We start from the raw sequence: 16,909 nt of genomic DNA, 5'->3' as shown, positions 1-16,909 counted from the left end.
GTAAAAATGCACAGGCTTTAAAAAAATTAAGCATAAAAATCAACTTGAAAGTTACTTACTATCATCCCCAACTGGACCTGCAGAACATTGTGCTGGAGGGTCACGGGCCAAATCACTAAGTTCCTATACACCAAGACAGAAAATGGGTGAGTCACATTAAGCTTAATTTAAGAAAACACAAGGGAGTCCACTGCTTTCAGTTACTTTCACACTATTTTTTAAGGAACACGCCATCACAATTCACACAAATAATATATTCCATTAGGAGAGAGAAAACATGCCTGGACATATGCTGAGACAATTATCTTAGCAAGAGTTCATAAAAATATATACGCATACACATTGATACAAAAAAATTTATTACATAAACAAAAAGCTGATCTCTTACAAACTGAAATAGCTATAATTAGATATTCTCATAGTTTAAAAGCTTAGACCAGGGAGAGCTCAATATTTATGTTATTTGTTGAACTTCCAAGACTACTTTTGGAGGCCCTCAATTGTCTTAAATCCTTTGCTCTTCCTGAACTATCCTTCCTCCCCAATCCACTAACTCCATTTTCCACCTGAAAACCAATAGAAAACTCTCATGGGGCTTTTGTTTTCTAATCTCCTTATTCTCTCAACTTTTTTTTTTTTTTTTTACTCAAGATCCATTTTTAACTCTTCTTGAAATTCTGACCTTGAAGAGCACACTTCTGTAAGTAGAAAGATGTTTGCTCTTAACATATAGTCCACACAATTCCATATGAACGATTTATTTCTAACAAGTATGTAGTTCACTGTTCCATGACTTGTGCATAACAGTAACACTTACTGCCTTCAACATTTTCAAACTAACAGTTTCTCTTAAGTTCAGTCTACGGCACAAGTCAGTAAGGGCCACTCCTTAAGTCTAGGGACTACTGTATCTTCTTTACCCCCTTTCTCATATAAACATGAAAATAATAATGAAGGGTAAGGTTTAGGATTCCATTTGAACAGCAGAAGACCACTAGGTACAGTGGCTCATGCTTGTAATCCTAACACTTTGGGAGGCAAAGACAGAAGGGTTCCTTGAGCCCAGTTTGACTGAGACCAGCCTGAACAACACAGGGGACCCCTGACTCTTCAAAAATGTTAGCTAGGCATGGTGGTGGCATGCCTGGGGTCCCAGCTACTCGGAAGACTGAGGTGGAAGGATCACTTGAGCCCAAGAGGTCAAGGCTGCAGTGAGCTTTGATGGTGCTACTGCACTCCAGGCTGGGCAAAAGAGCTGTCTGAGACAAACAAACAAAACCTGCCTCAAACAAACAAACAAAAAACAATACAAGACCAAAAAAGCTAGGCTGGGCGCAGTGGCTCATGCTGGTAATCCCAGCACTTTGGGAGGGCATGGAAGACAGATCACCTGAGGTCAGGAGTTTGATACCAGCCTGGCCAACATGGTAAAACCCCATCTCTACTAACAACACAAAAATTAGCTGAGCATGGTGGTGCATGCCTGTAATCCCAGCTACTTGGAAGACTGAGGCAGGAAAATCGCTTGAACCTGGGAGACGGAGGCTGCAGATCATACCACTGCACTCCGGCCTGGGGGACAGAGTAAGACACTGTCTCAAAAACACAAAAAAACAGAAAAGCTTAATGTATTCATATACAAAACACCAAATACTAGAAAGCAGAAGAAAGGATGCCCAAATAGAGAAGCAAAGGTGAGAGGATAGCTTGAGCCCAGGAATTCAAGTTCAGCTTGGATAACATAGGGAGACTCCATTCGCCACCTCCCCCCGACAACAACAACAACAACAACAACAACAACAAAACAAGACACAATAAAGAACAATCTGGCCAATAGCAACTATGTACCACAACATCAATATATCCGTGTGTAACTCCAAAACATTTATCTTCTCTTTTATTTAGTCTACTAGAACAACTTACTTCCTATAACTACCGGAATCAAGAAATGGAAACAGATTTCCAAAGTGGGTACATGCACTTTCCTTCCTTAACTGTCATCTTTTTGCCTTCCTGTGCAAAAGTCAAGGACAGAAAATGCAGAATTTTCAGTATAAGCTCCCTCAGAAGGATGCAGGGAATGGGAAGAAGAGTTAAAAATCTCAATTTAGCAAGGTACGGTGGTGTGTGCTTGTAGTCCCAGCTACTCAGTAGGCTGAGGCAGGATTGAGCCCAGGTGTTTCAGGTTTTCATGTGCTAAATGATCATGCTGGTGGATAGCCACTGCACTCTATCCTGGTAAAAACTTTAATGTCTATTTTATACCAGTTGCAGATGAATATTTTCATTCACTACATGGAATAAACACTGACAAATTTATGTAAGAGTCCCACTGTGGTACTGACTTGGTGGGGGGAAATAAATGAGTCCTCTAAATTTTGTTCATTTTGTTAAATCCACTGGAAATCTTTAAAATAGGCACTCAACAAATTGAGGGGCCAAAAACCAACCACCCACCCAAAAAAAACCAACCCAGTTTTCAAAGATTTTAAAAAATTAGAATCATTGAACACATACCTTGAAAATCAGATAATGCTAACATCTTTCCCTACAAAACTGAGGAACTAAACAAATTAAACAATGTATGCCCCAACAGTACACAGCCTACAACTGTGCTTTAAGTATTTCAATTTGTGGAACAGCCCTTTCAATGGAGCTCCTATTTTTATTGGCTAAGTTTGTATTCTGTACCCGCATGGAATAATATTAAAATTTCAAGAAACATTGAAAAAGAAAAGCTACGACATAAAGGGTTTTTTGTCTTGTTAAAAAAGAATTGAGACTTTGTCCCATTTAACAAGATTTGCTCTAAGCTTATAAAACACCTTAGCTCTCATAGGGTATTTTGCCATTTATAAAATTATAGTATTATAGACCAGAGCCAATGGGGGTTATTAATTTAAACCTTATTAATCTCAAAAGTCCTATTTTTGACAAAATCAAAATAAGACTATTAGAGATATTAGCAAAACAGCATCAAGAAACAGGGCTAGGGAACCAGAGTACACAATATGGATTAAGAATAATTATACTGCCTTTAAAAATCTTAAGATGATCCCCCATCAACACAAAGTTTTAACTGCTCTAATAGTGTTTTTTTTTTAAGTTTTGATTAAAGCTGTTTAACAGGTCAACAGGTCCACCAACCCCTTCCCCTTTTAAAAAAAGAAATGGGGATCTCACTATGTTGCTGGACTGCAGTGGCTATTCACAGGCACAGTCACAGTCGCAATCATAAGGCACTATAGCCTAGAACTCCTGGGCTCAAAGGATCCTCCTGCCTCAGCCTCCTCAGTAGCTGGGGTTGCAGGTATGCACCACTATGTACAGCAAATTGTTGATCAATAAATATATATATATTTTAAAACTGTAAAATTCAACAATGAATTTTGCTGATTGACTCCATGTGGGAAGAAAAGATGATGCTAAGATTGTTGGCCTGAGCAAATCATGAGATCAGCATCAAGCAAAATGGTCAACTTGTAAGTGAAGCTTGTGGGCAGATACAGAGATACCATTTAAACACTCCAAGACTCAATTAGGAAAGTATATATATACACGTTGAGAACAGGCTGGGAACAAATACTAAATATCTTTATTAAACAGATGATGTTTATAGCCATTAACCTTGGTGAGGGCATTCCGATAACAGAAGGTCCTAGGCGTGAATCCTAGACGAATTTAATGCTAGGAAAGGGAACCTTGGCTAGTAACCTGAAAACTTATAATAACCTGAAGAAAGGCTTTGTTACAATAAACAACACTGCAGAAAGAATAACTACAGCAAATATTTGCCTCTTACGTTCAAAATGCACTTCAGAAAATGGCCAGTTGTTCAGGAATAGTCACTCTAGATTAACACCATGAAACAAACAAACAAAATACATATGTCAATAGAGTAGACAAGGAAAACTGTCCTGATACACTGTGCCAATTCACTCTTGAAACTCATCACAACTGCTTACAAGGTTGCCAGAGATTCCAAGATTCACAATCTTAAGATTGTATATCACACCTTTATATGCTTGTCTATATAGATACACCCTCATGTGTTCAACATATGCAAAAATGGGAGAAAATTCATTCGAAATACTTTTGATCCTGATCAGTGGGAATTACTGAAATCTGTATCACATTTCAACAATCTGTAAAAGGAACTATGTGGCTTTTGGATTTCAAAAAATCTTAACAGAAAACATTAACTGAACCAAATCAGTATTTCAAAGATGCTTTTTGGAGGGGGGGTCTTAAATTATCCACTGTTAAGAAAATGACTTTTTTTTTTTTTTTTTGAGATTGACTATCGCTCTGTCATCCAGGCTGGAGGGCATCTCAGTTCACTGCAACCTCCACCTCCCAGGTTCAAATGACTCTTCTGCCTCAGTAGCTGGGATTACAGATGCATGGCAACACGCTTGGCTTTTTTTTTTTTTTTGTATTTTTAGTAGAGACCAGGTTTTACCATGTTGGCCAGGCAGATCTTTAACTCTTGACCTCAAGTGATCTGCCTGCCTCTGCCTCCCAAAGTGCTAGGAGTACAGGTGTGAGCCACCACACCCGGCCTGCAGTCTTAATTTTATTCAGGTCTACTTTTTCTCAGGGTTCTCTTCTCATCTCTGAAATAGGAATCACTACCTGGCACATAATGTACTAGTATTAGGTACTTAAGAAGCAGACCACACATCCTGAACCAAGATTCCTAGGCAAGTCTCTTAATTCATCTGTTATTGAACAAAAGCAAAACTGCTCCAAACATGGGCCACATAATAGAGCCCCTAGTTTATTTAAATCTTGAACCTATGTGATAAATCCTGATGTTTAGTTGTCTAAAAATGTCTGATAAGCATTTGAATATATCTAATACTAAAATGAGAGTTTAAAAAGTGACAACACCATCCAAGTTTTGCATTTATTTATTTGCAATTACCACAAAAAACATACTAGATTTTGAATTCAATACATGTTAAAATGTTGTTTGAGATGGAGTTTCATTTGTGACCCAGGGTGGAGTGCAATGGTGCTACCTCGGCTCACTGCAACCTCTGCCTCCTAGGTTCAAGCGATTCTCCTAACTGGAACTACAGGTGTGCACCACCTGTCCAGTTAATTTTTTGTATTTTTAGTAGAGATGGGGTTTCACCATGTTGGCCACGCTGGTCTTAAACTCCTGACCTCAGGTTATTCACCCACCTTGGCCTCTCAAAGTGCTGGGATTACCGGTGTAAGCCACCGCACCTGGCCAGCATAAATATTAAGATAAAATATTTTAATTTTAAAATACACGGTTGCTCTAAACAAAATACCCAGTAATGTTGGACTATTTCATCATAAATAAAACTAAAGGTCAGAAAACTATAAAGTTGACCTAGAATATAATCACCATACTATTTGAATGTTACACATTCTAATTACAAAGAATCTAAGAAAGTATTTCTTATAGAATGAGTTTTTCTGCACACTGACATTTGTCAGTCACTAAGCCTTTAAATGGTAGCATCATCTTCCTTTTAGAGTGAAGGTATAATTTCAGCTAGTTAACACTGAATTTCGGGTCTTCACTCTCATAATTTCAGGTTCTTGTTATTCTCATATCATTTCCAAATGCCTTATTTTCCAAGTTCTCCACGACCAAGACATCTCTTTAGTAATAATCAAAGACATAAAATCAGGCCAAACAACTTACCTACTTTAAATTCAATACAGAAAAATAACCTAAGTATTTTAACAATCAAAAGGTCTTTCTTAAAGATAAAAATGCTGTTCTTATTTCATCATTTTCTTTCTTGCCCTTTAACTAGTATCTAATAGTACTAAAGTGCTACGTAGTACCCAATAGTAATAAAACCATGTACCAGCACTTACCTATGAGCCATCAAATAATCTCTGCAACACTATGTGCCCAAAGAATGAGCAAGGCAGTATCTTAGCAGGAAAAAAAATTTGATAAAAGAGTAATTCATAGTGGATGCTCTTTGTAGCTAGCAAACATTTTTGTCTACTCAATAAACTACCTTACTCATGAATTCCTTTTCCCTTACTCCAAATCATATGACTGTAGTCCTGGGTCAGCCATCATTAACCAATTATTTGGACATGGCTAACCACAGAATTTTGCTCCCTCAGCTGGGACCCAACTATTAGTCCATTGTCTATATCCCAACCCAAGATTTTACAAATCAAAGGGATATTCTTCCTTCTATAATCAGTAGCTGTAAGAATGTGTCCCACAGCTGTTAACAGGCATGTGTCATGGACTTACACAGTGAAGTCAAAAGCTAAAGAGACCACATTCCACAGCAGCAATAACAAAGAGCTGACCTGTCATACAGATGTGCAATTTTGGTTCCTAAGGTTGTAGCTCGCTCTGGTTCCTATACCTATTCCTTTCATTGTTAACTATCCCAGTTTCCTTCTAATAAATCCCTTATTTAATCTGGGTTATACTGAGGAGTTAAAAAATATATATACAATAGGGAGAGACCAATTCTGAATATCAATTATGTAGATTTTATTTCACTAAAACACAATTTAGTTTTTGAGTTTTGCTAAAGAACATGTAAGAAATCTAAATGAAGCAATGTCTCAAAATTGAATCAGGAATAACAAGGTTAACTTTCACACTGGAGGTTAATTTAAATCCATTTCTAAAATGAAAGTGTAATGTTATTAAAATTTCACCTTCAAAACATTTATTTACTCCTATGAACACTGCCTTTTTGGTGCCACGCACGTTAGGTATAAAAACACCAAAATAATTAAGATAGAAATGCCTCCTCAGACTGAGCTAACAGAAAGCAGGCACAAAACGAAACAAAAATTATACTTCAACAAGCTACATGCTTAAAATAAAGGGATTCAAATGCTCTGTGAATCCTGAGAAACCAACCACTAACTTTTCCTGGGTTTAGAAGAGTGACATTTGAGCTGGGTCCTAATGCAAAAAGCAGACATTTTTACCAAGAAATAGGAGTAAGAGAAGCATTCTAAGTTGAGAAACTCAAAGGTAGGAGTGTTAAAGAACACAGGCTATAAAAATTTGCCAGAACAAATACTGCAGAGTTTGATATATCAGACAGAGTACAGTAGGAGTGGCAGATGTAGCTAGAAAGGCAGCTTGATCTTTTAAATCAGTCCTTGAATTTAGTCAGACTATTCCAAAGGCAATGGGAAGCCATTGATCGGTTTCTAAACAGAAATAAGACAAATGAGATTTGAATTTTTAAATATACTAGCAGCTGTACACCGAAAAGTGTTTAATTGCACTCTTTTAACCACTTTACGAAAATAGAGCTCATCTCTGTTTTACAGTTGAGTCCCTTAAGAGAGGGGAAAGAAATGATTACATTCAAGCATAGAACACGTTCAACTTTAGGTGAACTAAGTAGCGTACCTACTAAACAACTTAAAAATTAGGACTGGGGTAAGTTTAAAAAAGGTTTATTTCTCAATAAGGTGTCCTTGCAAAGATAATTTAATACTTGGCAAATTGAGGAAAAAATCTCAACTGCACCAAACCAACTATCTATCACTCGATGCTCAAGAATGAGCACGATATGGAAAACTAATGTTTTCCTTAGAATTTGTTTCCCCGTAAGCATCCACTGTTAATCTGTATCTCATTACATGTAGTGTGAACCCAGTACTGTCTATTTTTCAAGTTACATGGCCTTTAAATAAAAGCCAACTGAGAAAATGATTCTATCCCACAGCAAGACAAATTTACTGGACTGGGAATCAATTTCCAATGACGCACATACTCGGTATTCTTAAAAGTAATTTTGTCTACGATAGTCACTTAACAAAATGATTTTAGAGCCTAAAGTTTCACAGGCTTCAGGGACAAAAACAATGTACAAAATTATAGAATTGAAATTTTCAGCTTATTGCTTCCTAGTAATCTAGAGAATGAGAAACAGTGCCAAGAAACAGAAAGAACAGTTCTTACACAGGACCTGTAAAATTTTTCTGTAATGTGCTGACTACCCTTCAGCTAAGGGGAACACCATTACGGAACTATTAAGACCACTGAAACAGGAAAATGGCTGGTTGGGGACACTGACATACTTTAGGAATTGCTCAAGGCTCCACTCACGTTGAAGGGACACTAAGATGGATCAAGCACATAGGATCAGGGTACAACACTAAGAAACTGTACTAGCTATACAAAGAACAAAAGGTTGGACATGGCTTTCCCACAAAGTGCTCTTTTTGGGAAACTTTCTCCTTTTAGTATCAACTTCCCCTGAGCTGCTTCTCTTCAAACTTTCTGGACACCTGGCTAGTGTGAGAATCCAGCCCTTCTCTCATTGGAAAAAATATTTGTCTTTAAAAGCCCTAAAAAACTTACAGGAAAAGAAGTCAAGCAGACTCCATCTTCTTTCTAAGCTAGGTAAATGAGATCCTCTCAAAGCTCCCACATGGTCTAGTTTGCCTCATCAGGTTAAAACACTACAAAGAAATGTGACAGCAACAGACTTTACACAACTGAAATGTCTATTTCCTGAAGGCCTGGTGGGCACCACGGTAGAAAACAGGGCAGGATTCAGGGGATATTTTCACAAAAAAAAACAAAACAAAAAAAAAAAAAAACTCTAAAAAGCAACCAACAGGTACAGCTTAAACCACTGGTGAGTATTCTCATTTGGAAGTACATGATTTAAGCAGTAATGGCTTTGGCCACTACTTTATTCTGAAACATTCTTTACATGAGATTTTTAATACAAAGCCTGCAAAAATGGTTTATTTTGAGGAAGACCTTTACTGCAGTAACTATGGGATATATGGGATTTGACAGTTGATTGCTGGAGATAAAATTTGGAAAGGCTGACAGGCACATGAAAGTCTAAACATACTGCTAAATTATGCTTTTTGCTTCTCTCATCTCTCTCTATCTTCTTCATTCAATGATGGGTGGTACTAGCAGTGGTGACCAACCACAAGCTACAAAGAACAGGTGGCCAAGGTATCAAAAACACTAAAGGCCCGAAAGGATGGTAGAAGAAACATAAGAAATGTTCCCTCCCTTGCCAGGACAGCGGCTCACACCTGTAATCCTGACACTTTGGGAAGCTGACGTGGGCGGATAATCTGAGGTCAGGAGTTAAGACCAGCCTGGCCAAACATGGTGAAACCCCTTCTTTACTAAAATACAAAAATTAGCTGGACATGATGGCAGGTGCCTGTAATTCCAGCTACTCAGTAGGCTGAGACAGGATAATCGCTCAAACCCAGGAAATGGTGGGTGCAGTGAGCCAAGATCATGCCACTGCACTCTAGCCTAGGCAGCAGACCAAGACTCTGTCTCAATAAAAAAGAGTTCCCTCCTTTCAAAGAGCTTATAAATTGGAAATATGAAAAATATTTTATGAACGAAATATTTGAACAATACTAAAAATATTTATTCACAAATATTTATGAATATTATGAATAGTTAGGAAGCTAAAGAGCAGCCATGTTAGAGGAGACCTATATGTATCTGAACATTTGGTTAACTTTCTTTCAACGACAGCTAGTATCTGTTTAACATATCAACATAAATAAAAGGTAGCATTTATGAAAACAAGGTTTTAAATGTCAACCCTATTTGAAGTGTAACTCCATAAATAACTTCTAGGTTTTTCTTCTATCATCCTCCCCAAGGCTTGTCAAAATTTAAAAGTTTATACAGTGGCAAGGCCAAGTTCATGGATTCTACCTTTAAGCACAGGAATATTATCACCACGATGCTCCTTAAATCATTTATCTCAATCTCTATTTTGCACATCATCACACAAAGGTCACACAGAGGACAGAATATAGTAGTATACATACGTTTCCTCTCAGCACTTTTGGGAAAACTGGACACTTACACCATTAATAAAAGTTAATTTCTTATATTCTATTTAAGAGTTTCTTTCAGAATTAAAGACAAGATTTATATGACTCAAAGACAAGATTTATATGACTGTGAATGAGCACTATAAAAACAGTCCTTGCCTCAAAAACCTATACTGAGCTACACAAAACACTATTTGGGGACTGGACAAGATGACAAAATGAGGTTGGAAGCAAAGGGAGTAAGTGCCTATTAAATTATAAGAATCACCCTCAAGAAGAATTTACAACTAACCTAGCAAAGTACAAAGGTGCAAACCAACAATGGAGGTCAAAATGCAGTACAATTAGCTGCCCATCAGGCAGACAGTTAAAACACTGTTGCTGTTCATAGGAAGATCAGGCTTTACTACAAAGTAAAAAGTTTTATTAACTTTAATGTTATGAAATGTGTGTATAATGTATGTAGATGCCAATGTCAAGGAACAACAAACTTATCAGAAATGTATGGTTATTTCCAGAAGGATGGTTGGCAAAAAGAGCTGAACAATTTCACAGAACTCTAGATTTAAGCAGAAATAGTCCCTTTAAAACATATCTTAATTTGAAATTTCTTCTGAGAAATCCTTTTTCATCTTAAGGATTAACAGGCCGGCACTGCACAGTATCTCATTACATTACTGACAAGGTATTAACTTCCTGTTTAGTTGTAATTATAGGTGAAACAAGTGTACCTGTTCATTAGACAAGGTACTAAGAATGGACTGAATATTACAGTAATTGTCTCGATCACCACTGAAGGTAAAGTCACTCATTATTTGAAGTCATTCTTTTGTAAGCATTATCTAAAAATGGGCAAAGACACCCAAATTTAGATTCTAAGCTCTGCTCCATGAAAGCAAATAAGGTATTTTACAGACATTAAAAAAAAACAGACTAACAGGTGTCCAGTGGTAGCAAACATTCAATTATACAGTAGCCACGGAACTACAGCAAGGTTAGAATGAATGTTATGTATTTCACACTGAAAAAAGTAACCAAAAAATAGTAACTCACAATTGAGAAACATTTAAATACGACAAATTCAGCTATGAAAAGTTGAAGGTCTCTTTTACAACAGATTATGTTGAAAATATAGTTAGGAGATAAAAATCAGATGTTTCAACAAAGTATAAAAATACTTCCCTAAACTTTTCCCTTCCCTACATAACAAGGTTTAGGGTACAATTGTGCATAAATCTTACTTAATAAGGTAAACGGGCCAGTAAGATATTTAGTAAATGCATTTTTTAACTATGAAATAACATTGCTATGACAGCAAGCTCAAAATCACACATTTCCAAGAACGAAGAGTTTAATTTCGCTAATTTCAAAACACTGGTTTTGGCAAGGGGAATTCATTATAACAAAAAATAAACAACACTGTAACAATACTAATAATGCTAGTATAGAATATTTCTTGTAGGCAGGGTGTAGTGGCTCATGCCTGTAATCCTAGCAGTTTGGAAGGCTGAGGTGGGTAGATCATGAGGTCAGGAGTTCGAGATCAGCCTGGCCAGTATAGTGAAACCCCGTGTCTATTAAAAATACAAAAATTAGCTGGGTATGGTGGCGTGCACCTGTAATTCCAGCTACTCAGGAGGGTGCGGTAGGAGAATCACAAAGGCAGAGGTTGCAGTGAGCCAAGATAGCGCCACTGCACTCCCACTCCAGCCTGGGCGATAGAATAAGACTCAGTCTCAAAAAAAAAAAGACAAAAGAAAATTTCTTTTAAATAAATACCTCTCCTACTAGATCTAACATTCTTGAAAGGTAAATGTACAAAGTGACAAACAACTATTCATGTGTTTACATGCTTGTTTTCATCACTGAACGCAGAATTACCCTAGGTAAGGACCATCCTTCTCATTTATTCCCTGGGACTAGAATACTACATCTAATGCAGTTTAGGACCTTTACTCCCCTGTATCTGTGGTTCTTAAAGAGGAGCTTCAGAATCACCTAGAAAAATTAGAAATTTATGTCTATATCCAGCGAAAATGATTCAGTAAATCTAAGAACCCCCCATGTACCTGCATTTTTTAAAAACTCTAAACAATCTGACATTTAAAAATAAAAGAGTGTAACCGGATTGTAACACAAAGGATAAATGCTCAGTGATGGATACCCCATTTACCCTGATGTGATTACTATGCATTGCATGCCTGTATCAAAATATTTCATGTAACCCATAAATATATACACCAACTATGTACCCACAAGATTTTTTTTTAAAACTCTCAATGTTCTGGAATATAAATGTGATTCCTGTCAAAACCCACAAACAACATATAGAATACTCAGTCAGCTCTTACATACACTAACGGATAGAAGAGCCATTTAAAAAAAGAATGCAAAAAGCAATCTAGGTTTGAGATTTTAATCTGAAACATTTTTTTAACTCGGTGTTAGGAACCTAGTTTCTTTTTTAATAGAAAGATTATAGTAACACGCTGTGGAGAATCCTTCAAAATTGCCTGTCTTGGATAATAAGGGTCACCTAAACTCAGGCACAAAGTTTGAGAGAGCAATCTAGTGACACAGTAGTTCATCCCAATGATGAAGCATTCAACTTTTTATTTCTGTAACAAAAACTCAGATGAGCATGATCAAAGAAAAGTATGCAGTATCAGTCATGCACCCTTTTTCAAATTAAATACATACTGAGGCCATATGATCATTATCCTTCAGCCACAACTGTCATACACAGGAAGTTAGCTGGCTATAGACAAGCCTTGAGGACCATATATGAAACACATGCAAGACAGTTTACCCAGCTTATATAGTAGTTGGGAAAAAGAAGTATATCTTGTTCACTCTAAGATATCCTAAGCAGTTAACTGGCACATGTCAATTTTCAGTGCTTGAAGAGACTATAGATACAAAAAGAATGAAATCAACTTCTTTCAAAACATATTAGCCAAAATCTTAATTCACAAATTAGCTATTACCTAAGAGTAAAGCTAAATTCCAATTACTTAGATGTGGAAGTGGGAGAGCAAAGCAGCTTATTTCAGGCAACAAACTAAAACCACATTTATTATAAAATAGGAATTGAAATGGTTCAAAAAAGAGCTTGAGTTTTTGGTGCCTCACTATCTGATTTGAATCTCCATCACTTACTAGTTATGTGACTAGACAAGTAACTATTTCTCTGGGCCTGTTACCTTATTTATAAAATTCTCGCTTCTATCCCACATGGTTGTCCTGAGGGTTAAATGAGTTACTACTACTAAAAGGTTTAGAAACAGTGTCTAGTACATAGAGGCTGCATTAAGTCTTAACTACTGTTAGTAACAGGCAATACTATATACAAAGGAAACGTTCTGAATGACAAAAAAACCTAAAGGATGATATCAAAGTGTAGTGGTTAAAGGAGCACATACTCTGGACTAGGCTGCCTAGGTTCTGATCCCAACTGTCACAACATGAACCCAGGTCGTCTAACCTCTCTGTGCCTTAAGTGTTTGAATTTCAAGATGGAGACAACTGTACCTGCTTCCTAGGTTTGTTATAAGATTAAAGAATACCTGCGTTTCAAACAGTTCTGACACGCTGCAAACACTGAGAACATGAGCTATTCTTTTAGGCTTGGTTCGCATGAGATTTCTATTCAAATGTCCCCCAAAACACATATACTGTAGTAGTCACTGTTTAACAGGAGTGGTAAAACTGTCTATGGTCCTTAATACTAATCAACTTGGAGTGCCACTTTTAACTCCCGATGTTTAATAGCCCTGTTTAAGACCATATTACAGCTTGTTCAAATACAGAATACAGGAAAAAAAAAAAGTTGACTGGTCTGATAGCCAAAAAACTTACGCTAAGAACATAAGCTGAAGCATGAATTCAAAGGCTCGATCAAATGGACTAAAGGTTAAAAGTATTCCAATAATCATTTCAATAGAATGTTAATGAGGAATACACATATATCTTAATATTTGAAATGTGGGACCTCCAGACAAGAATAAATTCAAAATAGGTACATAACACATAGATACTACACATCAATGGCTACTTGAACCCGTATTTCTAGAAGAGGTACTTAAACTGAAGAGAATTCCCCTTCAGAGCTGTCCACTCACTAAAACTGTGTCGATGTGGACTGTCTGAAGGTTGTCTCCTGTGATTCTAACATTAACAGCTAAAAAACCAAACCACATGCACATGCCAAAGTTTATGTACGTTGAATCAGTAATGTTCACATCAACACTGTATTTTCCAATTTGCCAAGTTATCACATTGTGTCTACATTACATAAATCTTCAAAATATTTACAACGAGACAACCTGGTATTAACTAAGAGTACTAAACTAGAAGTCAAAGTTCTTAAACAAAAATGGTTAAGAATTATAAATTGTGATATGAAAATAGCAGTAATAACTGTGAGCATCACGTGCCAAGGGCCTGTTCAAATCTGCACATTAATCCATTTAAACCTCAAAACAAATCTAGGAACTTAAAATTGTTTTGTTCACTGCTGCCACCTCAATGCCTAGAACAGTGCCTGGTACATATTAGGCACACAGCCATTTATTGCTCATACTATAACAGATACCCTTCTTATAGAGGCACATAAACTCGCCCAGAGCTAGAATTCTAGCTGGAGCATTTCTACTCCAATGTTCACACTCTTAATCATTGTTATATTGCCTCTCTAAAGCTCTGAAATCATTTAAGTGGTGTCACAGCAGCTGGGTATGACCTGTAAAAGAAAAAAAATCAGTGAGGCCTTCCTTTACCTGTTCTGTTCCACACGCACAAAAAGCTATGATCTGGAATTATTCCAGATCTTAGTGGCCTAAACTTATTCCAATAAAAAAGACTTTTATTTGTACTGAATGTTATGTTCTTTTTGTTAACTACCTTATAACATACAACTATGCTTCTCCAATATGTTGCTAGCCTTTAAAGTGGTCACAGAAAGAGGTTATTATTTCAAAATAGTCCCTTTTATTTTGACCCTTAGCTCCTAAAAAGCTTCTTCCTCTTTTCCTTCATTTCACAAATACAAAGATTTAAATTTGTATTTCGCATAACCCAAAAAAGACGATGCAATGAAGGTCTAAAACAGAATCCAAGATTTCTTATCAATATTGGAGTGAAGATTTAAACCTTCCTCTTTCACAAAACACCGATCTTGCCAAATAAACTTCAATCATAATTAAATAAATGCAAATGTAGTAGTATCAGGTCTATTTTAGTAAAGACAAGTTCTCGCCATTCCTCTCACTGAACTCTTTTTAAAAAAGTAATCTATTAAAACCAAAGTTTCACCGCAGCCCCCGCCCCATTTTTCTAGTAAGGCTGAATTTATTCCATGACATTTTTTTCAAGTTAGCTGTAAATACTCCACCCTCCTCGATTGTGCAACAACCTAACACATCACACAAACACAAGTCACAAAAAAGGAAAATACAGTCAGAGTTTGAATTTAGGTAAGTCTTGAGTAGAGGGTCTCAGAGCAGTGCACAACCCGAAATAAAAGTTAACATTTAACAAAACATATTATATCACATTATTACGAAAGGAGATGCCGGAAAGAGCCTGAACCAGTTAAAGCAGCCGCCATCTTAAAATGCGGGATAGAAGTTAGAGCAAGAAAATGAGACGAAACCACCGGAGGTGGAGGTTCCGCTCACTCCCAGAGCTCTGAAAAGTCCTATTTTTTTTCCAACTTAAATCGACAATATACTATCAAACCACATTTCAAGTAACGAAAGAATCTTCCCCAAGGGTGTTATTAAAATGGGATGAGGCAAAAATAGGTACATCTAGCTTTCCCTGCCATCGCACCCCTTATCCACCCCCCGCCAGCCAAAAGGAAAAGGGAGCTTCCAGAAGGCTTTTACATCAGTTCCCGGTGTGCCTGGGATAAATAGCTTCGGGTGAAAAGCTGCAACTACAAAATATAGGAAGTGGCGACACTGTGTCATTCCATCTCCTCCCAAACACACTTACTAGGTGTACCCTGCCCAGAGTCGACGAAGAGTTTCTCTACTAAACTCATTGACTATCCTTCAATAGACAGGAGACTTCTACTCGAGCCTCAGTCAAGTTCGCGACTCGCCAGATTTTCCGTCGGGGTTTTCTCTCTTTCCCCTAGAAGGCCTAGAGAACCTTGATCTCATAAGGTTAAGTTTGGGAGCTCCCAAGAATAGGAAGCTGCATGACATCTGCTGGAGCGGCTCTCCCTAATTCGGACCCCAAAAGAACTATTCAGCAGCAAAAAAATAACAATAATATAAATAAAGGCGCTTTAAGTCACTCTCCTCCACCCCTAATTTGCACCGATTTCAATGAAGCACACTCAGGATAACACCTCACTTGCCACAAGTGTTCTCCGTTCCCTAGCTTTAAACTTCATTTCAAGAAGTATATCCGCGTTCTCCATCCCCCACCATGGAAGAAGTGATCCAAGAGGTATTTTCAGAATTATGCTTCTTTCCCACCCCCACGCTTTCTTCTGGGCCCGAGCCTTCCTCTTCTCCCACGACCCCATTTCCTTCAGTTCCCGCGGGTTACCTTATTAATCCGTTTCAGCGCCATAGTGTGTGCTTGTCGTCTGGCTCTTCACTCTCTCGGTGTGTGCTCAAAGGTCCGGCCAAAACTCTTGATTATCCCGGCGGCGGGGCAGGATTGTCTCGTCTCACACCGGCTCTGCCAGACACAGGCGCCTTTTGCAAAAACGGAGCAGATCAACACTTGCACAGGCCTCGGAGAGCCCCTGATGAATCCAGTTCCCTTAAGACGGACGCGATCCGGGGTGGGTGGGGTGGCAAAGCCACCAAAAGCCTCTATGCCGTGCTTTCTGCCCGAAGTGGGGGCGAGGGTGACGGGAAGAGCAGAGGGGGTGGCTACAAGTTTAACTTCCCGGCCTCTCGAAAGGAAGAGACCCGGGTGGGAGAGGAAGAGGCGTAGGAGAAAGGGGTGGGTGCGGGGCAGGGTCCGGAGCCCAGCAGAGGAGGAGCCGGGGCCTAGTCGGCGCTATACCGGCGTCACTACGGCAAAGAAAGGCAAGGGGGAGGGGGAAGCAAGAGACTCAGGACGGACGCCG

The 16,909-nt window shown here is 38.0% G+C and overlaps 1 protein-coding gene across 4 annotated transcripts in view; it reads right to left on the bottom strand.

Moving 5' to 3' along the window:
- UBE2D3 (ubiquitin conjugating enzyme E2 D3) overlaps positions 1 to 16,909 on the bottom strand; it is a 31,159-nt gene that overhangs the window by 13,227 nt on the left and 1,023 nt on the right. For all 4 annotated transcript variants that reach the window (XM_012436472.3, XM_012436473.3, XM_012436471.3 and 1 more), the window contains exons 2-3: positions 16,378 to 16,529; positions 60 to 123 (exon numbers count right to left, since the gene is read on the bottom strand). In XM_012436472.3, coding sequence (XP_012291895.1) covers positions 60 to 123; positions 16,378 to 16,401 — 88 coding nt within the window. In that variant the 5' untranslated portion in view covers positions 16,402 to 16,529. The remainder of the gene's footprint in view (positions 1 to 59; positions 124 to 16,377; positions 16,530 to 16,909) is intronic.

This window comes from Aotus nancymaae, unplaced genomic scaffold, assembly GCF_030222135.1.
Source record: "Aotus nancymaae isolate 86718 unplaced genomic scaffold, 86718_ANA_hifiasm-v0.15.2.pri h1tg000033l, whole genome shotgun sequence".
Taxonomy (NCBI): domain Eukaryota; kingdom Metazoa; phylum Chordata; class Mammalia; order Primates; family Aotidae; genus Aotus; species Aotus nancymaae.
The sequence above is the reverse complement of the archived record's forward strand: the minus strand, read 5'-3'. Positions and strand labels throughout refer to the sequence as shown.